The sequence below is a fragment of the Sceloporus occidentalis genome, unplaced genomic scaffold (assembly GCF_023333645.1).
Source record: "Sceloporus occidentalis isolate IW3139 unplaced genomic scaffold, rSceOcc1.0.p SCAF_3, whole genome shotgun sequence".
Lineage (NCBI taxonomy): Eukaryota > Metazoa > Chordata > Lepidosauria > Squamata > Phrynosomatidae > Sceloporus > Sceloporus occidentalis.
The window spans coordinates 208,413,679-208,435,174 of NW_028316983.1; the positions used below are offsets into that span (position 1 = coordinate 208,413,679).

Here is a 21,496-nt window from a genome sequence, read left to right on the forward strand (position 1 = left end):
AAGAAAACATATGTTTGATTAGTACACCTTAGGTTCATTAATCGTTGTGTCTGCCTCACAGTGGTGAGCAGAATTTCGTTTGTAGCTACTGCACAGAAGGGGAAAGATATTCAGCAGCTAAAAGAGTGACAGACTTTATTTTATAGCATTCACAACACACTTCCTCCCAGAAGACTTTACGTATCAGTAGTTGTGAAATTGATTTCTTTTGTGGTTTTTTTACATCAGAATAAACAGCACTAGTGACTAATTATATTGTTTTCTATTCAACAGCTAGAAGAATGCTGAACTCTAAAATGGTAGTTATAAGTGGAAACTGCAACTAATGTCATTTGCATGTCCATAGTAACAGTGCTATGGATGACGGTATAATCCTACACCATTTCTGATTGGTGAAGTACCACGTCTAATTTGTGAAGTTATATAAGCCTCTTTGCCATGATAGAATGATAAATGGAAGGGTAGAGATCTAATTTAGCCTTCACAGAAAATTGCTGAAGGTCACAGAATTAATTGGGACTCAGTGCAACAGATCAAAGGAGAGTGGCCTAGCAGGAGCAGAGCTACGGACTACACTTTAAAATGGATAACCAACTTTATAAAGCTTCACCCCCTTCTTATACACAAAATGAATTTATAGCTGAATGCATTTTGGCACAAATAATTTCATTTCATTGTGAAATATCTTGCAATTCCCTGCTGTTCAACTTAAAATCCAGTATATTTAACTGTTAGTGTTATTAGTATACAGAAAGCCCCCACTTATTCAACAGGTCAAGGACCAGAGCACTGTCAAAAAGGGGAAATAATTTTAATGTGGAACCATTATGTGCCACGGTCCTTAACCTGTCAAATAAGCAGGGGACCCAAAGAAAAAGGTCAAACCTTTCCCAGAAAGGGAAATCCCTGATAGACAAACACACACACACACACACACACACACACAGAGAGAGAGAGAGAGAGAGAGAGAGAGAGAGAGAGAGAGAGAGAGAGAGACCCCTTCCTTGGTCCCAAGAAGGGGTATTTTCCTCTCTCTAGACCTCTTCCACACTCCCCGATGATACTCACACTGGCCTCGTGATGGTTGGCCAGGAGCAGAATACAGTCTCAGCCCTGCTCATTGTTTTGCTACCTTTCTGTATGCATGTGTGCCCGTGCCCGTGCACACAAACACACACATCCACTTCCACCTGTCCCATCAGCAGTTACTACTACTTCTTTCCTTCCTTTGCTTCAGCCCAGCTCCCTCATCCATCGTGCTGACCAGGAGGAGGGTGGGAATACCACCCCCAGCTCCGCTTACCTTACCTTTCTGTATGCATGTATGTGTCTCTCCCCATTCCAGGAACAAATTTGTGGTGGTGGGGGAGGCGGAGAGGCTGACAGACTCAACAGAGGGGCATGTGCACATTCCTCTGCCTGGCTACTCCTAATTCCTGCCTGGGTAGCACAAGGGATGGGGAAGCTGGGCTGAGCAAAAGGAAGGAAAGTAGCAGCATCACAAGCAGTAACTGTATCTCTCTTATGAGGGGCAGAAAAGAGGAGGTTAGGGAAATTACATCAGGTGATGAGGTCCCAACGGGACTATATTTCAGTTTAATTTTAACTCGGCCATAGACTGTCCATGATAGTGGTCCCCAAACTTTTTCAAGTTACCACATTTGTCCTCTTCAGCAACGACCCTAGTGCCCTCCAACATCTATTTCTTGATATTAGGTCTATTATTTGTGCATCAGCAAGCCAGCCAGTGATCTTTACTTCAGCAATACCCACCTCGCCACCACCTCCACCTCCACCTCTCATGTGTAAATACAGCAGCAGCGGCCCAGGCCTGCTCCATAATATTACCCTTGCTGACATCAAAAGAAAGGCCATCTGGCTGACTGCTTAGTTGATGGTCCCAGGACAAATGGGTGCAAAGGAAGCTGTTACTGAGTAGCTGGTTGAGCAGCAACTGAGAAGCCTCTTTGGCCTTTGCTGCAAGCAGCGTGGTCATGCAAAAGAAGAAAGATGTGATAACTACTGTTTTCAAAGCAGTTTGTTCCTGTTTCCTATCATAACATGATTGCCATGAGACATGAAGCTGGTGAGATAATGTCTGTAGTCTTTCCATAACATATGATGGACCAACATCATGTTATATGCCTTCATTTCTCTAAGGAACACAGAATGATGTACATCAACATACTCTACGAGGAAGATTTAGTGATAGTTACTGGACCAAAGTCATGCACTAATTTAAATGTCGAAATATGGATAGGAAACCTAGCATCTCCAGTCTTACCCCAAACGTAATCCCTCTGCCAAGCCTAGTTCCTCCAGACATTTCAGACTATAAATTCTATCAATGGGCGCTTGGGCTGTTGTAATTTGTAGACTATGGTCCCGAACAGACAGGCCAAAATAAAGCTGCTTCGGGTCACTTTAGAGGTATGCTGTTGAAATGATGCTTGCACCCTAAGAGGCCAGAAGCTGCATCAAAGCCATGCTCCAGTCTAATAGACTAGAGCGCAGCTTTGGTGCAGCTTCCGGCCTCTTAGGACGCATGCATCATTTAAATAGCATATCTCCAAAGTGACTGGAAGCAGCTTTATTTTGGCCTGTCTGTTCAGGCCCTTTATCATCTAGAGAAAGCCTGATGGGAAAGGGCTGTCCATTAAGACATCATATTTAATGATACCCAAATATATTGTTAGGCACCACTACCTTGAAGATCCATGATTTCACTAATGTGGAAAGCATTGTGAACATACACATTACATCCATAGTTGCTATAGCCAATTCATTATTTGGTGGCAAGTCTTATGTTGTGATTCCTCCATACTTAGAGGTGCTGACTCTTGCATGGCAGAAACAGAGAACCCAATGCCTTATCAGCTTGGTAGAGCTTGCTAAGGTCAGTTTTCTACTAGCACTGTCTTCATCTGGGAGAGAAGTGACCAGTGGGGTCCCACAGGGCTCTGTCCTGAGCTCAGTGCTATTCAACATCTTTATCTTTGACTTGGATGACAGAATTGGGGGCATACTTATCAAATTTGCAGATGACACCAAATTAGGAGGAGTAGGAAATGCCCCAGAGGACAGGATCAAAATTCAAAATGACCTGAATAGACTAGAAAGCTGAGCCAAAGCTAACAAAATGAAATTCAACACAGAGAAATGTAAGGTATTGCAGTTAGACCGGGAAAATGAAATGCAGAGATATAGGATGGGGGACACCTGGCTGAATGAAACTACGTGTGAAATGGATCTAGGAGTCCAAGTAGACCACAAGTTGAACATAAGTCAACAATGCGATGCGGCAGCTAAAAAGGCCAATGCAATTTTAGGTTGCATCAATAAAAGTATAGTGTCTAGATCAAGGGAAGTAATAGTGCCACTCTATTCTGCTTTGGTCAGGCCCCACCTGAATATTGCCTCCACTTCTAGGCACCACAATTCAAAAAGGACATTGAGAAACTGGAGTGTGTCCAAAGGAGGGCGACTAAAATGTTGAAGGGCCTGGAAACCATGCCCTATGAGAAACGACTTAAGGAGCTGGAGATGTTTAGCCTGGAGAAAAGAAGGTTAAGAGCTGACCCCTGTTTAAATACTTGAAGGGATGTCATATTGAGGAGGGAGCAAGCTTGTTTTCTGCTGCTCCAGAGAGCAGAACCCGGAACAGTGGATGCAAGCTACAGGAAAAGAGATTCCACCTCAACATTAGGAGGAACTTCCTGACAGTAAGGGCTGTTCGACAATGGAACAAAGTCTCTTGCACTGTAGTGAAGTCTCTTCCTTAGAGGTCTTTAAACAGAGGCTGGATGGCCATTTGTCGGGGATGCTTTGATTGAGATGTCCTGCATGGCAGGGGGTTGGACTGGATGGCCCTTGCGGTCTCTTCCAACTCTACGATTCTATGATTCTAAGAGGTCTGGACACCTTCATATCCCACAGAGACAGTAAAATAGGAATTTGAGGTTTGGCATCATTGCAAGTAGAAGAATGGGCAACAGGCATCTAAACCATAGAGACAATTGAACAGGATGTTGTCTTAAACACATCCCACTAAAGTTACTGAGAGTCATGAAATACTATGCTAAAGCAAATTAATTACTTAGGAATGCATTAAATAGTTATGTTAAATTAAATACAACATAGATTTATCTAACAGCAGGGGTAGGCAATCTTTTTGAGCCGGGGGCCGGGTTGCTGTCCCTCAGACAACTGGGGGGCCGAAGCCAAAAAATAAATAATTAAATAATTTTTTAAAAAATTAAATATATAAATAAACCAGGACAAATGTAGGACAAAATTTTCAAATGGAAGACACTTTTTTTAAAAAAATGGAGGACACGCGAAAAAAATTGCTGATTTTTTTAAAAAATGTTAATATAAATACATGTTTCTGAGGCTTCTATAGACAATTGCCCCCCAAAGGCCCCGGTGGCAATCGGCGGCAGGACTAGGCTGGGGCCGGTCCCAAGGCCTCGCCGGGCCGCATCCGGCCCGCAGGCCGCAGGTTGCCTACCCCTGTCTAACAGCTTAGTGTGTACACAGGCAGAATGCTAAATTTGCTTTATATTTCATACTTAAAGAAAGTACAGTGAGGTTGCCAAGTATTTCTAGAGAAGTCTTACTGATCTCCTGTTTCAACATAGGCACAGAAAACAATCAAATAGATAAAAAATGGTTCAAAGCCTGCTAATCCAGCATGCAGACAAGGCATTTCTTTTCAGAGGTACATATTTCTGCTGAATAATTATGGCAAGCTGTATTCAATCTCTGTGAAGAATTAAGGTAAGTTTGGAAAACAAAAAAGAGACCATATTTGAAATAACATTTTGATTTTTGCGTCAGTGAAAATATGCTTTACACCTGCTACTAATTTTCTTCTTGGTTATGAAAGCTGTTGTTTGCCCAGCAAAGGAGAAAAGAGTTTGGATAGCCCAAGTGACTCCAGAAACCAGAATGCATGCAAACCAGTAAGCAAATGTTGTTGATCAGATGATGTTTGTTCTAGGAATTGCTGAAAATATGGTGTTAATTCAATTATAGGCTTGCAACATGACACACATGAAACAAGCTTTTTTCCTTCATGCAAGGCATCTCTCTTGCATTTGAAATAAAATACTGTTTCTTTGTGATTACAGTTTGGAATGACCTTATTTCCATCAAAAGCTCCTTTTCTGAAAAACCCATCTTCCAGAAAACTAGTCTTGTCATTTCAAGCAGACCCATGTTAATGGTATTTTCTCAACTCCATTCCCCAACTAATTTGTGTTTCTTGAGGCTTTTCTTTTGAAAAATTATGTTAGAAAATTAAATGCACAGAGTAGATTTGAAGAACTAAACTCTATTCTACCCCTCCCCCCAAAAAAACAACAAAACAAAACCTGCCCTGAGTTCTGTGCTTTTGCAATTCTGTCTGTAGCAACTTAAGCCTTCTAAAGTTTTGGCTTCATTCCAGAGCAAGGTTGGCATCTAATTTTATCAAGGATTTACTTAAAAGGAACTTGGCAGGGAGCAGAGTCTACTTTGTTTAGTACTGGTTACATTATTTTGAGAGGTCCTGACAGCTTTACAGTTATTTTCTTTTTCTTTTTTTTTAAACCAAACAAAAACCAAATGTATTGATTTTAAAATATCACTTCAGTTTCTCCATGTACAGAACTAGTTGCACGCAAACCTGGAAAATATTACTTTTTGAACTACAGTTCCCAGAATTCTCCAGCTATCCAGACTGGAACATTCTGGTAATGTACTAAAAACAAAACAAAACAAAAAACAATGTGCACGATCTTAATATCTACCTGTGCTCATGTATAGATGGGATGTGCCATTTTGATGTAGCAGCCACTGAATTCCATTTTACATCACAAAAGAAATGAGTTGTCAAAGTAGAATTTCACCACTGCCTTCTTCCATCAGAAGCACACTCTCACTTCCTGAGCAATCCTAAAAATGCTACTAATATTTTATCATTGTATTTGAGAACATGAAAAAAGAAAACATAATTTGCCACTTTGTGAGACAAAGTTATACAAAGTATGCAAAGGTGCTTTGAACTACAACCACTGCTTGCCTTCCAAAATGAGAAAGTATTCGAAATACCTGTTTTGGGGGCTTCCATCTCCATCTCCCTCAAAACCTCTGATTTGTGGAGATCTAAAAAATATATGAAGAACCTTCACATTTCCCCGTGGAAGGAAGAAAGGGTTCAAGAGAATGGAATCTTCTTCTGTAGAGGGCTACAGAAGAAGTGTTTCCAACTCTGAAAAATTTTCTGTGGCTTACCTAATAAAGGCATTATTAGGTCCAAGAGAAAGCAGGTAAAACTATGAGGCAAACTGCTAAACATAAACAACAGAGTTGTGTAACGTGTACCCCAGGAGTTGCACATAGTTCCTGGAGGCATTTTTGTGTCCTATGTCCCTTGGATCACTCTCTGTGCATTACATGTTAACAGTTAAAATTAGGTATTTTCTACTCCTGGAGGCTAATGCTCCTGGAGGCAGTTTTGTGCCTAGGTGGATAGGGAAAGGGCCACAAGCCCAGAACCCTAAAAATTAAACAGAATATCATTTTGTATTTCTTGTCCCAGCCCAGCCTCTGTCAAATGCTGGAGATGAAAATTTGGTCTCTAACAAATATGGTCCCCAATCCTGTCAACATTTTAAGGTTTTAGTTGTTCATATTCTACTTCTTTTAAACTGTGAGGGCATTCACACTTATATTTTTGTCCCAAGGAGATCTGGATGTCCACGCTGATGCAATCCTGGATTGGTGTTCCCACTATGTTTTATGTTATCAAATCTCTCAGTGGCATTTAAACCCTGTCACCATTCACACTTGTCACCATTTGGATTTAAAATGGAGGCGCCTCCATTTCCGTGAATGATGCAGCACAATCCAAATTGATTTGGTAGAATACTCACACTACCGAAGATGCGGATCATGAGAAAAAAAGATGCGGGGGGAAACCCGGTATTGATTATACTGGGTTAAGTGGGTTTTTTGGTAGGCAAATGTGAATGCCATAAAAATAACCCAGTTTCACATCGAGTTATTTTCGTAGTGAGAGTGGGGCCTATATAAAACTGATCTGGCTGCATGAATTTATAACATGAATAGATTACATATACTCTTTTATCAACCTTAAACAATACCTCATGCATCTAATAAAGGGGGTGCCACCCTACAAATTTCATGCTACAATAAATGCATTAGATTTTAAGATTATTATGTTAATGGCAGGGGTTCAGTTGTTTTGTATAACGCTTTTTCCACCTCATTCCCCCAACTCCTTTCCTAGAGTTTCACAATCACATGTTTGAGGGTAGCTTACAGCACTGCATGAAAAAAAGCCTCACAGAGCCTGTAAAGACAGGCCAAAATAAAGCTGCTTTGGGTCACTTTGGAGGTATGCTGTTTGAATGACACACGCATCTTAAGAGGCCATAAGCTGTGCCAAAGCTGCACTCCAGGCTTTGGCACGGCTTCTGGCCTCATAGGACAAATGCATAATTTAAACAGCATACCTCCAAAGTGACCCGAAGCAGCAGCTTTATTTTGGCCTGTCTGTACAGGCTCTTGTACACCTGTTCTCCTTATCAGGGAAAAAGCCTCAGTCCCAAATTAGTATAACTGTAAATAATAATAATAATAATAATAATAATAGGATTTATTTATATGCCGCCCAATCACTGGGAAATCCGGGCGGCTTACAACAGAGGGGATAATAGACGGTTCCCTGCCCTCAGGCTTACAATCTAAAAAGACACGACACAAAAGGAGAAGGGAATGGTTGAGGGGAGGAGGGTGACCATGAATTTTTTAAAACTACAAAATGCAAACTAGAAATCCAATTCAGATGTGTGTATTGTCATGGGATGGATACTTAGGCGGGATACAAACCGCCACTTTGCGGCGTTCCCCCGCCGGCGCCATTTGCTCCGCGAGGGAGCCATAGAAGCTAAACCGCGCGGCTGCCGCGCGGAGCAAAAAAGAAGCTCCATTTCGGAGCTTCTTTTTGCGGTGCCTCTATGACGTCGCGAGGCACCGCTGGCGCATTCGCGACGTCATAGGCGCCGCAACACGTCTGGACGCTATGCGTCCAGTACGTAAAGATGGCGGCGCCCATGTGGAAGGGGCACCGCCATCTTGTACGTATTGTATACGTACTAGGGTTAGGGGGGTGCGGAAGCACCGCCCCTTCCTAACCCTAGTACGTATACAATACGTACTATATGGCGGTGTGTAACCCGCCTTAGATTAGTAAACTACCGTATATACTCAACTATAAGTTGACCTCATGTATAAATCAAGGTCAGGTTTTGGAGCCAAAATTATGGATTTTGCCATAATCTGTGGATAGGTCGAGGGTAAAGCTTGGAGGCTTCTTCAGTGTGTGTATGTGTGGGTATGGCAAGAGAGACTGTCACTGAGGCTCTTTACTTCATCATTCAGCTTTTGTTTCAGCCAGATGCATGGGCAGGAGAGCGACTCTCAAACAAACAGCAATATCAGTCAATCACCTCTCTTTCTGCATGGCTCAAGAGATGAATAAACTTCTCTCTGGCACGCATGGGTAAATCTGAAAGAGCTGCTACCACATTTCCATAGTGACCTGTAAATAAGTCGACTTGGGATTTTGAGGTCAATTTTTGGGCATAAATTTTTCGACTTATAGACAAATATATACGGTAATGGTGCCTAATGGGGACTGGATGGCCCTTGTGGTCTCTTCAAACTCTACAATTCTATGATTCTATGCCCTTCTCCATGGTGAATCAGTGTACAAAAGATCCAATATAGTTTTAACAGCTTAAATTACATGGGTTATGCCTTATATGAAGCCCCATCCACAAGAAGCAGTAACTGAACAGGTTGAGACTAAACCAGCTGTCCTTCAGATTAGCAGGCTTTTGGCCCTGAGTTCTGCATGGGAAACCAGATGGTCTCTCTCTCTCTCTCCCTCTCCCATTCTCCCCAACCCCTCTCCTCTCTGTCACACACATATGCATGGAGACACTTTCATTCACCTACATCTCAGTATGGAATATTTAATTCTCCTTTACTTGCCTGCTAAGGTAGGACTGCTGGGGAATGAGGAGGTTAGCACCCTGCCCCCAGCAATTCCTTCTGAGATTTTACCTAATGTCTTGGCAACTTGGGATCACTACAATGGTGATTATGAGATTAAAGTTTCTCCCACTTCCCCATCCCTTGCTGTCCCAACAAAAACTGTCATTTGCAGTCTTGATAGTATGATATGGCTTAGGCATGGGGAGTTTAGAGCCTCATAGCAATGAGAAATTGAAATCACTAAGGGGGCTGTAATCCTCCCCTCACCTGAGAGCCCCAGCAGCTAAGACACATCTTTCTTTCTTACATTTCTAAGCTGCTGAAAAGCTGAAGACCACCTGGACTTCAGCAGAAAGTGAATGGAACTCTCTAGCCTTCATGGGCCCCTGGAGGAATGTCTGCAGGCTGCACATGCCCTATGTCCTTGTACCCATTTTAACTCAACAAAGTGACAAGAATTTTATCACATGTGTTCCTTTCACTGTAGAAGTTTTGCCCTAATATTCAGTGAGCAAAAGAAGAGAAACTGAAAGACAAGAGTGAAAAAACGTCTGTGAAACCAAATAAAAGCATGTTTATCTCTGTATTCAGTTGTGGCCAGGGTATGTATGTAAGCACTGTAGCAACAATTTTAAGAGTTATATACAGCAGTATTTACAGAGCTATTTCTGTTTATGGCAAAGCTTCAAAACTTATTAAGCAAAAATAATATACATGTTAATGGTTGCAATTAGTATCACTAGGAACAATCTCCATCTTCAGTCACAATAAAGAATATTAGTACCCAAAAAATCTCATTGAAATAAATACTGTCCAACAGAACCTCTGTCCAACAGAAAACATCTGAGAAATCTGACAGAAAATAATCTAGGATATTTTGATAAGGTTTCCCTTCCCTGCCCTGTCCAAATCCCCCCATTCCATTAGCTTTACTCGAATAATTCTTCATTGTAACACCTACTTTTTCTTTTTGCACCCACTGACTGTAAAGCAACATGTCACACAACATTCATCAACAGTATGCCCTCATGGCCCATGCACAGCAAGCTGATGTCTTGGAGTGAAGTGGGATAAGAAATGCACTCCATCCATAATGTTTGTATGCTGGCATGACAAATAGGGGAGCACTTTCAGGGGAGATGCATTTCACAGAATCACAGAGTTGGGAGGACCCTATAGTCCAACACCCTGCTCAGTGCTAGAACTTTTTGATCAGTACCACTACCTCTGAGATTTCCCAACTCTAAAACAGAGGGCCTTCAGAGCTACAGGACCTCTATTTCTCAGCCAATAATACACCTAAAGACCACTTGGTTTCTACCAGCCAGATTTAATCCAGTTGCTGCCCTTCCCTTCTCATCTTATCTTGGGTCATGAATAGATCATTAGGCAGAAGTAAGACTGAATACTGTAGCCAAGCAAACAAATTAGTCAACTCAAATTAAAAGTGACAAACAAACCAAAGAGATTTTTAAAAAGTACAAAAGAATGGAAGAATTATGTATCTGTGATAAAAGGGGAAAATATATATTCTCTAACTATATAATATTTATGGCAGTAATTTTGCCTATATTTAAAACAATATGGGTCTTTGTGCTCACAGAAATCGGGGAGACAAAGAATGCATGTAGGTTCTCTTAAAGTGACATAAAAGGCTATGTTTATCACAGTTAATCTACCTTATTTTGTTATTTCTTATTTCTCCCATTTTGGGAGAAAGGTGGGATATAAATAACTTAAATAATTAAGTTAAATAAAAATTTATTTGCACAGGGGCCCAAAGCATATGACCTAAAAACATGACATATAAACCATAAAACCAATATGTGCAGATTAGTGATTGGATCTAAACATAATCATACCAATGAAAGACTCACCAAAATCAATATGAATTTAGCTGTGTCCAACAAGTCCCACTGACTTAAGCAGATTTGACGGTATCACAGTGAAACCTGAAGCCATCTCTGTGTATTTTAGGTATGCTTACAGTGGTCTCTATGCATGTCAGCCCATATAAGAACAGAATATTCTAGTGTGTGGACATCTCAATCAGCTTGGAGATAGGATTGGCAAACCAGAGAAGAAGGGAGAGCAAGTCCAAGGCCCCACCTCATGTAGAAATGACCACTGGCATACAGCTTATGTTTCAGTTCATTAACTTAACAAACTTATGTTAATGGCTCTTTTTTGCAGCAGTTTGGGTTTCAGAAGGTCACTGGCACTGCTGTATGATATTTCCTGCCTGAGTTTATCTGTATCTTAAGAAACAAAAAGCACTGGGTTCATGCATCTTTCGAGTGAGTCCAAAACGATTCACTGATCTTCCCTGTAAACATCATTTGAGTTCATGCATATTTCAAAGTCAGTCCAAAAAGAATCACTGATCCTTCTTGTAAACATCTAACCGAATCTCATTTCCTTCCTGAATAGCATTTAATTTTTCTTCAAAGCTGAACAATAAGAAAAGGGGACAACATTGTGTTTTACATCTACAGAATTCTGTGTCTCTCAAGAGAAGGTTTATAAACAATTAGACCAAATCATTCCCAACATTACTCTGGGAATTGGTCATCCAGCTAGATGTGACACAAGGGTCTGATGGTTTCTCCTGAATGTGAAATTCAGCAACATCTCTATACAAATGCACCCTACTCCCCCCCCCCCCCCACACACAGAGGAAATAAAACAGCTTCCTGATCAACAAATGAACATCAAATGAAGGAGGAGGAGGTTGTTGAGGCACCCCCTTGACTACAAACTAACAGTGTGTATCAGTAATCAAAAATAATAATGTTAGTAGTAAATCACTTACACATTATAAAGAATCTTATTAAAAAAACGAACAGTTATGCTAAAGAATCTCTAGGGATTTAACAATATAAAACAGGTTAACAACCGAAGACAATATGGACCAGTATATTGCTCAGTTTTTGATTTCTTAGTTTCCTATTAACTATTAATATTTATTTCTAAAATTCACATCTCAATTTATGGTGACATAAATTTATCTTTGATAAGGAAGCAATTTGTTATGGAATTCTGTTCTCTATTGATTTCAGATTATGTGTCACTTTAAAAAAAAACAAAGCTGCTAGTACTGCTGTTAGGCTTATAATGTAACAGGCATACCTCCTGTAACAAGCGTCTGAAAGTGAAGCTCCTTTTTACACAAAGCAATGAACTACAGGTACAAGAATCCTGTTACCAGCTTCAGTCTGAGAGTGGAGGGAGCAAGGGGATTCCTTACTGTTCTCATGTTTGCAATCAGGGATGCAAGGAGAGTTGGGGATGAATGCCATTCAGATCCATTCTGAGATCAAAGACAAGGACATTCCCCATGCAGCCAGAGGATGGGAACTCTGTAAATCTCTATGGCTGAAACAGAGTGAAAGGACATCAGTGAAGGGTTAGGGCTAGTTGATGGTAACATAGGATTGAAGCCAAACATTTAATGCCCCTCAGCACGAATGAGGTCGGCTTCGGGCCGGGGTATGGAATGGGGCCATTTTGAGGACACTTTGGTGTGTGGGAAAAATCAGTTTTTTCTTGGTGACACGCGGCCCCAAGTGTCCCCTTCCTGTTCCCATAACGGGAGGAAATGGGTGCAATAAGCTTCTTGGTCCTAGCAGCAATATACCCGCTCTGACCTATCTTGTTCCTGACAATAATATTCTGGACTACTCTGTGAGGGCCACAATTAGAGAAAAGAGCCCAAAGGCCCTTTTACACTACATAATTAGAGTACTATGGGTCTACACTGATTGTCATGATAATATTCTATGGACTCCTGACATGTTTTTAGACTATGAATTATCTTTTTCTACTTTAAAATTGTAAGATGTTTTAAATAGTTTAAATTGATTTTATTATACACTGCCCCAAGATTATTGACTATAGGGCAGAATATTTTAATAAATGAAAAAAAAATACACTGGCTCTGATACTGAACCAAACAGAAGGAAATTGGGTAAGGTAATAAGAGCACAGGGAATTATGGCAGGGAAGGGAGTGCGATTTATTATCTTTGCTGTACTGTTTTGAAGAAATAGACCATATAGTCACTTTGTATGTGGTTGAGACAAGCACATGCTAAAATACACACAGATGTCCAGGCAGATTTGGTTTGTACTGGGTGTCTTGGAAGTTTCAGGAGAAGGAAAAAAAAGAAGGTTGTCTTCCCCCTTATTGCAGACAGACATCTGTCTGACTATATCAATTTTGCAGTTTAGGGAGGGATATTTAGAATTCTCAGCCAGAGATGTCTAGTGTCCCATCAAACCACTAATCCCAGAATTCCACTAGAGGTTACCATGGTAGTTAAAATGGAATCAACTATAACAGTGTACATAACCGCACGTCAACATGAATATGGCCATCTGACTATTGCCTTACATTTTCCTTTGGCAGTGATACAAGAAGAACCCTATTATGATTATATTATCATGCATCTCATGAGAGACCAGCAACCCGCCATCATAAGGTACTCCATTACTAGCTTCAGGCCCATCAATTGAGGTTGCATCACTCACGGCTTTTTCCAAGGCCTCGGGTTGTAGTTTCAGAGACACTATATTATACCACACCATAGGTACCTCTTCAAGAGGCATTTGATAAATGGGGTTAACTCCTATCGTACCCATGCTCGGAATAACTGGTTTGTCATGCTACTGGTATTTTTAAAATTCTCTTGGATCTCACAGCCCCATACCAGGATGGTTGATTCCAAATTAGTATAATCTGTACCTACTAAGTGGAATGTTAGTCTAAAACTTTAGCTTTGTTTTTATGCTTCAGTTATTGCTGAATGATTGATTCTATTTTCATCAGAGTTATTTTGAAGTGCACCTAATATGGATATTACATTTTCTGATGAACAATGGTCCACAAATACCAGCAAATTTAGAATTTGCATTAACAGGTACACTGCACACATTAAACATATGAAAATAATCTCTGCAGATGAAGAACTGTAAATAATTACTTCACTATTCACAGATTACCACTATTCTTAACCTCTCAGAAGGTCATACTTCCTGATACTCACAAGGGAGGGAGGATAGGAAGTGAGGAATTTTTGATAGGTTCTGTTTAAACTCCATTTAAGAGGTTAATTTAGAGCGAAGGAGATGCAAAATCTGAGATTCCTAAAGGAGTAAGGTTTTAAAAAATAATTTAACCGGGGGGGGGGGGGGGGGCAGGAATCATTACCAAACTGATTCTAAAGAAACTTGTCAAAACAAAATGAAAGTTCTAAACCAAGCTTTTTCATATTTTCATCTTGTGTTTAGTCTGTTGACAATCAGTGACCAGAGATCAGTGATCAGTGACTCTGCTACAATTGCATCTTCTCAGACCCACAAGACAGGGTCACTAAACTCACAGCCTTAGAACAATTATTCCTCAAGCTAGTTGCAGAACGCTTCAATCTTCCTGGACATTCCACCTCTGACCTCAGGACAAAAACAAAAAAACACAAAAAGGAAGACTGGAAAGAGAAACAGGTGAACTGGAAAATATCCTTAAGCTCCAAACCATCAACAGTGGATTGAACTGAGACAATGGCTTCCTGGCACACTGCCTATATTATAACACAAGTTAACACCCTGGCCTCATGAGGATGCTCTTGGTGTGTTTATCACATCTCCTTTCTGGTTCCCAGCCTGCACAAACCACACCACAAAACTCCCTCCAGCATTCATATGGTCATTTATCCACCCTGGCCTTAGGCAATAATAATAATAATAATAATAATAATAATAATAATAATAATAATAATAATAATTATTATTATTATTATCATTATTATTTATATACCGCCCTATGGCAAACCAATCCGGGCGGTTGACAACAGTAAAATATAAAATATAAGAATTAAAAACACTTTATCCCTCCCCCCCTTAAGACAATATTAAACAGTATAACATATTAAAAACACAATATCAAGCATAAAAACAGCAATTAAAACTAAAAACCCTGATATCCCTCTGTTGATCCTCGACCATCACTAAGATGGGGCCACGGGAGGAATGAGGGAATCAGGGAACCTGGGCCGGGATGGTTAGTCTGGAAAGGCCTGCCGGAAGAGATCCGTCTTGACTGCTTTTTTAAAGCTGTCTAATGATGTTATCTGACGGATCTCATTCGGCAGGTCGTTCCAGAGTTTGGGGGCGACAGCAGAGAATGCCCTCTGGGAGGTTGCCGCAAGCCTAGATTTTAAAGGCTGCAGTAAGTTCCTCCCAGAGGACCGGAGAGCGCGGGGAGGATTGTACGGGAGGAGGCGGTCCCTGAGATAGCTTGGACCCAAGCCATTTAGGGCTTTAAAGGTGATAACCAACACCTTGTACTGGGCCCGGAAGCTGATAGGCAGCCAGTGGAGGGACCTCAAAACCGGAGTAATGTGGTCCCTCCTAGATGTTCCTGAGACAAGCCTGGCTGCCATGTTTTGAACCAGCTGTAATTTCCGAGTCAAGCACAGGGGTAGCCCCCATGTAGAGTGCATTACAGAAGTCAAGGCAACATCTTTCCTCTTGCCTTTGTCCCTCAATAAACATCACTAAAGCTGAACTTGTCACCTCATCACCATACCCAGAGGTTTTGCTTTTCCAAGGCTATTCATACAGTCTGATTATAAAGGCCTTTCCTAGGCATCAATTCACTCCATGCATTTGAGGAAGTAGATATAGGGCCAAAACAAAGTGGCCCAAAGAAAGAGCCGGGTGGGTGCCGCAACAACCACCAACTCTGATGTTTTGCCACCACAAAAAAGAAGCGGCAAATTGCCACTCCTTTTTTGTGATGGCTTTTCCTGCCCCACTAGGGCTTTGAGGTGCTGTGGCACTGTGCAGCATCTAAATGCTTTGCCACTGCATTGCTGTGATGCTGGTCCATGTGCAGTCAGCCATGTGGCTTCCCAGCAACGTAGGGGCATGCACCGTCTGAACACCACGTCCCCATGCTGCCGTGAAGCCGCTGTATTATGCCGGTCTGTATCAGCCCTAAGTCTACAGAAGGTTATGCTGCAACTTCTTTCATTTAGTTAATCTCAAAGGTGCTACAAGATCCCTTTGCACACTGATATTCCAGACTAACATGCCTATGTCTCTGAATTTTAAAATAGAAAAATGTAACTGATAGTGTAAAAACATGTCAAGTACTATAACAATCCAAAATAAATTATAGATGTTAAATCATGTACATTTACAGACTGGATAAAACCATTAGGCCCCAAAGGCTTTAATAAAAACCCGTGTTTTAACTTGGTACTGAAATGAAACCAAAGTTGGCTTCATTTGGACCTATAAGAGGAGGGCATTCTACAACTAGCATTCCATAGCAGAGAAGGGCTTCTTTGGTGTCATCCTGCAATGTATTACTCCCACCCATGGTACAAGAGGTGGGCCCTTTCAATGGATCTCAACCCCCAGGCAGTCATACACAGGGAGAGGTGCTCCTTTGAGTATCAAGGTCACAAGCTGTTCAGGGCGTAAATGTTACTGCCAGCACCATGAATTCAGACCAAAAGTACACTGGCTGCCAGGATAGAGAAAATGGCTTAAGCAGCAGCCTGTAAAAAGGTAATAAAGGCAAGAGAATTTTTTATTTCCCTCCCCAGCTTACTTCTGGGGTTAGCTTATCCAGCTTCATATGTGTACAAAACTACCAAGTGCAGGGTTGCCCTATTACAACAAGTTTGACCCCTTTAAACAAATTCCAGTTAATTCCATAGGGAACTTTTCCCAAATGAAAAAAAAAAAATCATTCTTAATTAAATAAGTCACATTCATTCGGAGATCAGACTAAATGGCCTGTACAATTTTAAAATAATAAATAAAACATACAAATTAATTCCACTAGATGTTTTAGGTATAAACAAGTTATTCCAAATATTTTATTTACAATCTTTAACTTTTTCTATTTAATTTTTTCTACACAATTTGTGAAGCAATGAACAAAACAGCATGTAAGCATTAAAAATAGCAGGATTGCTTTTATGTGCAACTGATTTTGTTTAACAGTCAGTCTCCAAGCAAGCGACTTAATAAACATAAGCCTAAACTATAAAAATGCTTTATTCAGATTCTGAAACAAAATAATTAAATACTTGGCTTCATTAATTTTAACTAAATCAAAGTATAGGATCACTCATTTCATAACAGAGGATCATAATAATAGGTAATGAATAATTTAATATGCTTGCCCAGCAAAATAAATGTTTTAAAAAATAAACATATAATGGTCCCAATGGTCCTGAAATATTTATGGTGTGCAACACATGTTTGCTTTTATGTATAAAATGAATTCAAAAAGTTTAAATTAAACACTGTATTTAAGGGAAAAAGGAATGTCTTGTCACTGGAAATTCTCCAATTAAGGTGTAGAAATTAATATAGATAAATTTGTTTTCTTAGTGCAATAATAATGTCTCTTGGGAGTAGTTTTTGATTAGTTTCTTAATTTAAAAATGTAGCATAGGAGAACTGGCTGTGCAATTATGATCATCAGTGGAAAAGAAAATATTTTTATAATTAAGAAACAGACAAGTTAATGATTATTGTTTTCAGAAAACAGGAACTAATATATATTTATATCTGAAGTGTGAAGCATTCAAGAAACATAAAACAGGAGGCATGCTGAGAAATCTACTATTTTCTTAATTGAGAAATCTACATGATGAAGTTAACCTGTAATGGAAAACCTTTTATAAAATCTCAAACAGAAGGCGCTTTCTGTAGTGAGATGGAAAAGCAACTGGTGATAGGCACTTGCCAGCCCACTAAGCCATTTCCCACAGAGATTCTGTTCAACACTATCCCTGGTGCTCAGTGATCCAGCACACAGCTTCTCACTCCTTCCAAAAACTCAGGCAGCCAAGGTATTAAGCTGAACTGAACAAAAGAGATGTGGGGAGGAAGCCAAAATCCCCAGCTTCTTGATACTGAAGAAGAAAGTGGGAATTAGAGAGAATATCTGCTGAAGTTCATGTAGAATGATGCAGGATCAGCAGTAACCTGGCCATGAGGGAAACAAGAATCCTATTTTTCCTAAGCCCAGTAAAGTATTAGAAGAGGTGGGGGTGGTGACAAGATAGGAAAAGCACACACAATTCCTGCCAATTAAGTTGCATACTAGAGCTATGAACACAAGAAAAATAAACTGATTAAAATACTACTATGAACAGTGTCTTGGCTCTATGAGAATAAAACATTGCTAAAGATGCAAGCAATTCAATGAGAGGTGAAACAAAGGTGTGCTATATAAAGAAAACTTTTCAGGATTGAATTTCCTTTCATAGAGATTTGTCTGATCTTACTGTATGCAGATGAACTGAAAGACACAAGATATGTGGCAGAATGACTCTGCTGTAGCCAGCTTTTAATATTCATCTTTCCTGGAGTCAAGAAAGTCTGAAAGTGTATAATGTAAAAATGTTTATAGAAGCCATCATGTGAATATAGCAAGTGTAGTATCTGATGTTCTTCCTTCCAGTTTTGAAAGGGGCTGATATTTTATTTTTGCAAACATCAAATCCTCTTCCTAAGAGTAAGCTGCTTTGTACCATTATCTCAAAGTTTAAAAAGTAGCTTAAGGTGCAGTGGGCTAAAAAACTAAAAAAGTTCTACCGTATATAGAAACACTGGCTCACAATTGTTTAAAAAAATATTGAAAAGAACTACCAACTAAACATCTAACTAAATTATATAAATCTAATTGAGCTAACTAACTAAATCTCCTACTGAAAACAGAATTTCCCTTGCCTTTATAAAACTACGATTTGAGCTGATGGGAAGTGATAACTGTTGGGCTAATAATCATTACTAGTTAGATTAATGTACTGTAGGCAACTGACAATTTTGAAGAGCACCGCAAGTGGTTTGAGTGAGAGGTATGTTCCTGCTTCTTCTTTTTTGTGTCATATCCCAGAAATCTGTAGAAGGCTTTGAAACATGAGCATTCACATGACAAAAGCAATTTCTTGATCTCAACTGTAGTGGGAGCAGCTAAACAGCTTGGAGACTGACTGTTAAACAAAATCAGTTGCACATAAAAGCTGGTTGGTTTATCATGTTGTCTGGCAGTGGTCAGCTTCCCATCTCTGGTTTGTTCCTCCTAAGAAATCAAATAATGAATCTAGTTTATTTTTCTTGGCTTCTTTTTCTGGTTTATTGGGAAGGACAAATCAAGACAAGAAGCTGCCTGCTACCAGACGACACTGCAAATCAACTGCAAAGCAGAGTTGGTTTAGCTGCTCCTGTTGCATGCAGGGGTGATTGAACAGTGTGAACCAGCATGCTTGCTCACTGACGACAAGCCAGAGTTCCTTACTGTGCTGTAAGAATGCGTCCAGTGACTTAGCTCCTAACATCTATGAGTTCACAGAACCAGCACTTTCCTGGCTTTCTCTTCTCCCACTGACAAAAGCGGGCAGCAGCAAGATGTGGGAAATCAATAGGGAAATAAAGCAGAATCTTTCTTTATACTGAAATGGCCTTCCAGTTTTGCAGGCTGCCATTGACCCAAGTCAATACCAGGTCTGTACAAACTGTTTACCAGAACAAAAGCAAGATAGATGTCCTCTTCTCGGTAATATCCTTCCTAATATCTCCCTTTTAAATTTCCATTTTATTATTCAACTACCAACTAATTCAGTTAACTCTGAAAATCTATCAGTTATCTCTAGAATAAGACATGATAATTTTAATTTCTTATATACTTCTCTTGTATCTTGGCAGTAACCAACTACAAACAACAAATTAATTGCAGTTATTTCTTTTATTGAAATAGGTGAAATGTTGAGATACAGTATGGGGTAATCTAATAAAAGTTAACTTTTGCAGTTTAATTGGTTTTAGTAACTTTTACAGGGGGTATGGCCTCACTAGATGTTTATATTGGTTTGTAGTGACTGATACAACCTTACTACATATCTCAGTACCCAGATGTGGTTTATAGTGAAGGACAGAACCTTGTAGCATTCTCATTTTTAAAAAATAATTAAAAAGTAGTATTCAAGTTTTGACTAACAACAAAGAGTTGCAAAAATGTAACTATAATGGTAACTAGATATTTGTCAGTGTGCTGCCTGACAAATGGCACACTGCTTTTAAAAGTTTTAATTAAAGTAACTTCCAAGCTCTGCCTCCACTATTCCAGTCTTTAGAATGCCTAACTATTTAGGTCCACTTCATATGTTGTTTTCTCTCTCTACTGAAATCCAACTCTGGATGGCCACATATAGTAATTACACTGAGGACACAGCAGTCCCTATGTTTCTTAAAAACCTACATAATTAAATAAATGATATGCATGGTTCCCTCTCATTTAGTCCTCAGCTAGAAGATAGTAATGCTACAGTTCTAACTGTATAAGTACCTTTTATTTCAACCCATCCATACCTGAAAGCCTTGGATCCTCGCCAGATATTCCAGCTGCTTTGAAGGTTGTACTGTTGAACAAGGGGAAATGAGTGACATTTCTTTTAGACCTATAGCTTCAGCAGTTGGGGATGTTCCATTCATGAGCAGTTCTCTGGCAATCACTGCTGTACTATTAGTGGCAGGAGACATGCTGAAGAAACAACTAGACGTTTGGCTCATTTCCTTGGATGACAAATAGTTTACAGGGGTACCAGGGGATGCTTTGTTGCGGCTGGCTTCCATTTCTTGATAAACATCAGGAGAGAGATGGAGAATTCCCTTTGGTGCTGAAAACAAAAGCAAAGATGATTCATATTATACCTACAATTGTTTAAATAATATGAACCACAACACTGCTAGTTTTATATAAGACTTTTCGGGGGGGGGGGGAGTGTGTTCAGCCAATCAAATTTTATCTTCATAATCCTCATTATTTTTTTAGCCTCTTTCTGCTGTAGGAGATTCTGTTTCTTACATATATAGGATGATGTTGTGGATTTGATGATTAAGATGATGATGAATACCATCATCTGATTTTCAGTGTTATTTAGAAGTCAGAATGTCAGATTTGAACCCCATATGCTTTGATTCATATCTCCTCCAAGTTTGGGCAACTGAATGACCCAAATGCCTGTGGCAGAGCCATATGCCAGAGTGCCTCCGTGTACTAATTTCAAAGAAGTAGCTGTGTCAATTTCTTACACCACAAAAAGGAGAAAAAGGAGAGGGAGGAAAAAAATTGTGGCAGTACCTTTCAGACTAAAAGGTAAAGGTAAAGGTAGTCCCTTGACATGAATGTCTAGTCATAATCGACTGTAGGGGGGTGGCGTCCATCTCCATTACTAAGCCAAAGAGCGAGCATTGTCTGAAGATGACTCCAATGGTCATATGACCTGCATGACTGCACCGAATGCTGTTACCTTCTCACCAAAATAGTACCTGTTTATCTACTTGCTTTTGCATGCTTTCAAACTGCTAGGTTGGCAGAAGCTGGGACTAGCGGCAGGAGCTCAGCC

At 40.0% G+C, this 21,496-nt stretch overlaps 1 protein-coding gene across 10 annotated transcripts in view; it reads right to left on the reverse strand.

Moving 5' to 3' along the window:
- STAU2 (staufen double-stranded RNA binding protein 2) overlaps positions 1 to 21,496 on the reverse strand; it is a 205,874-nt gene that overhangs the window by 90,261 nt on the left and 94,117 nt on the right. For all 10 annotated transcript variants that reach the window (XR_016280632.1, XR_016280631.1, XM_089517473.1 and 7 more), the window contains one exon: positions 20,460 to 20,767. Coding sequence is in view for 8 of the 10 variants with exons in the window: in XM_089517473.1 (XP_089373599.1) it covers positions 20,460 to 20,767 (308 nt within the window). In the remaining 2 variants the exon portion in view is untranslated. The remainder of the gene's footprint in view (positions 1 to 20,459; positions 20,768 to 21,496) is intronic.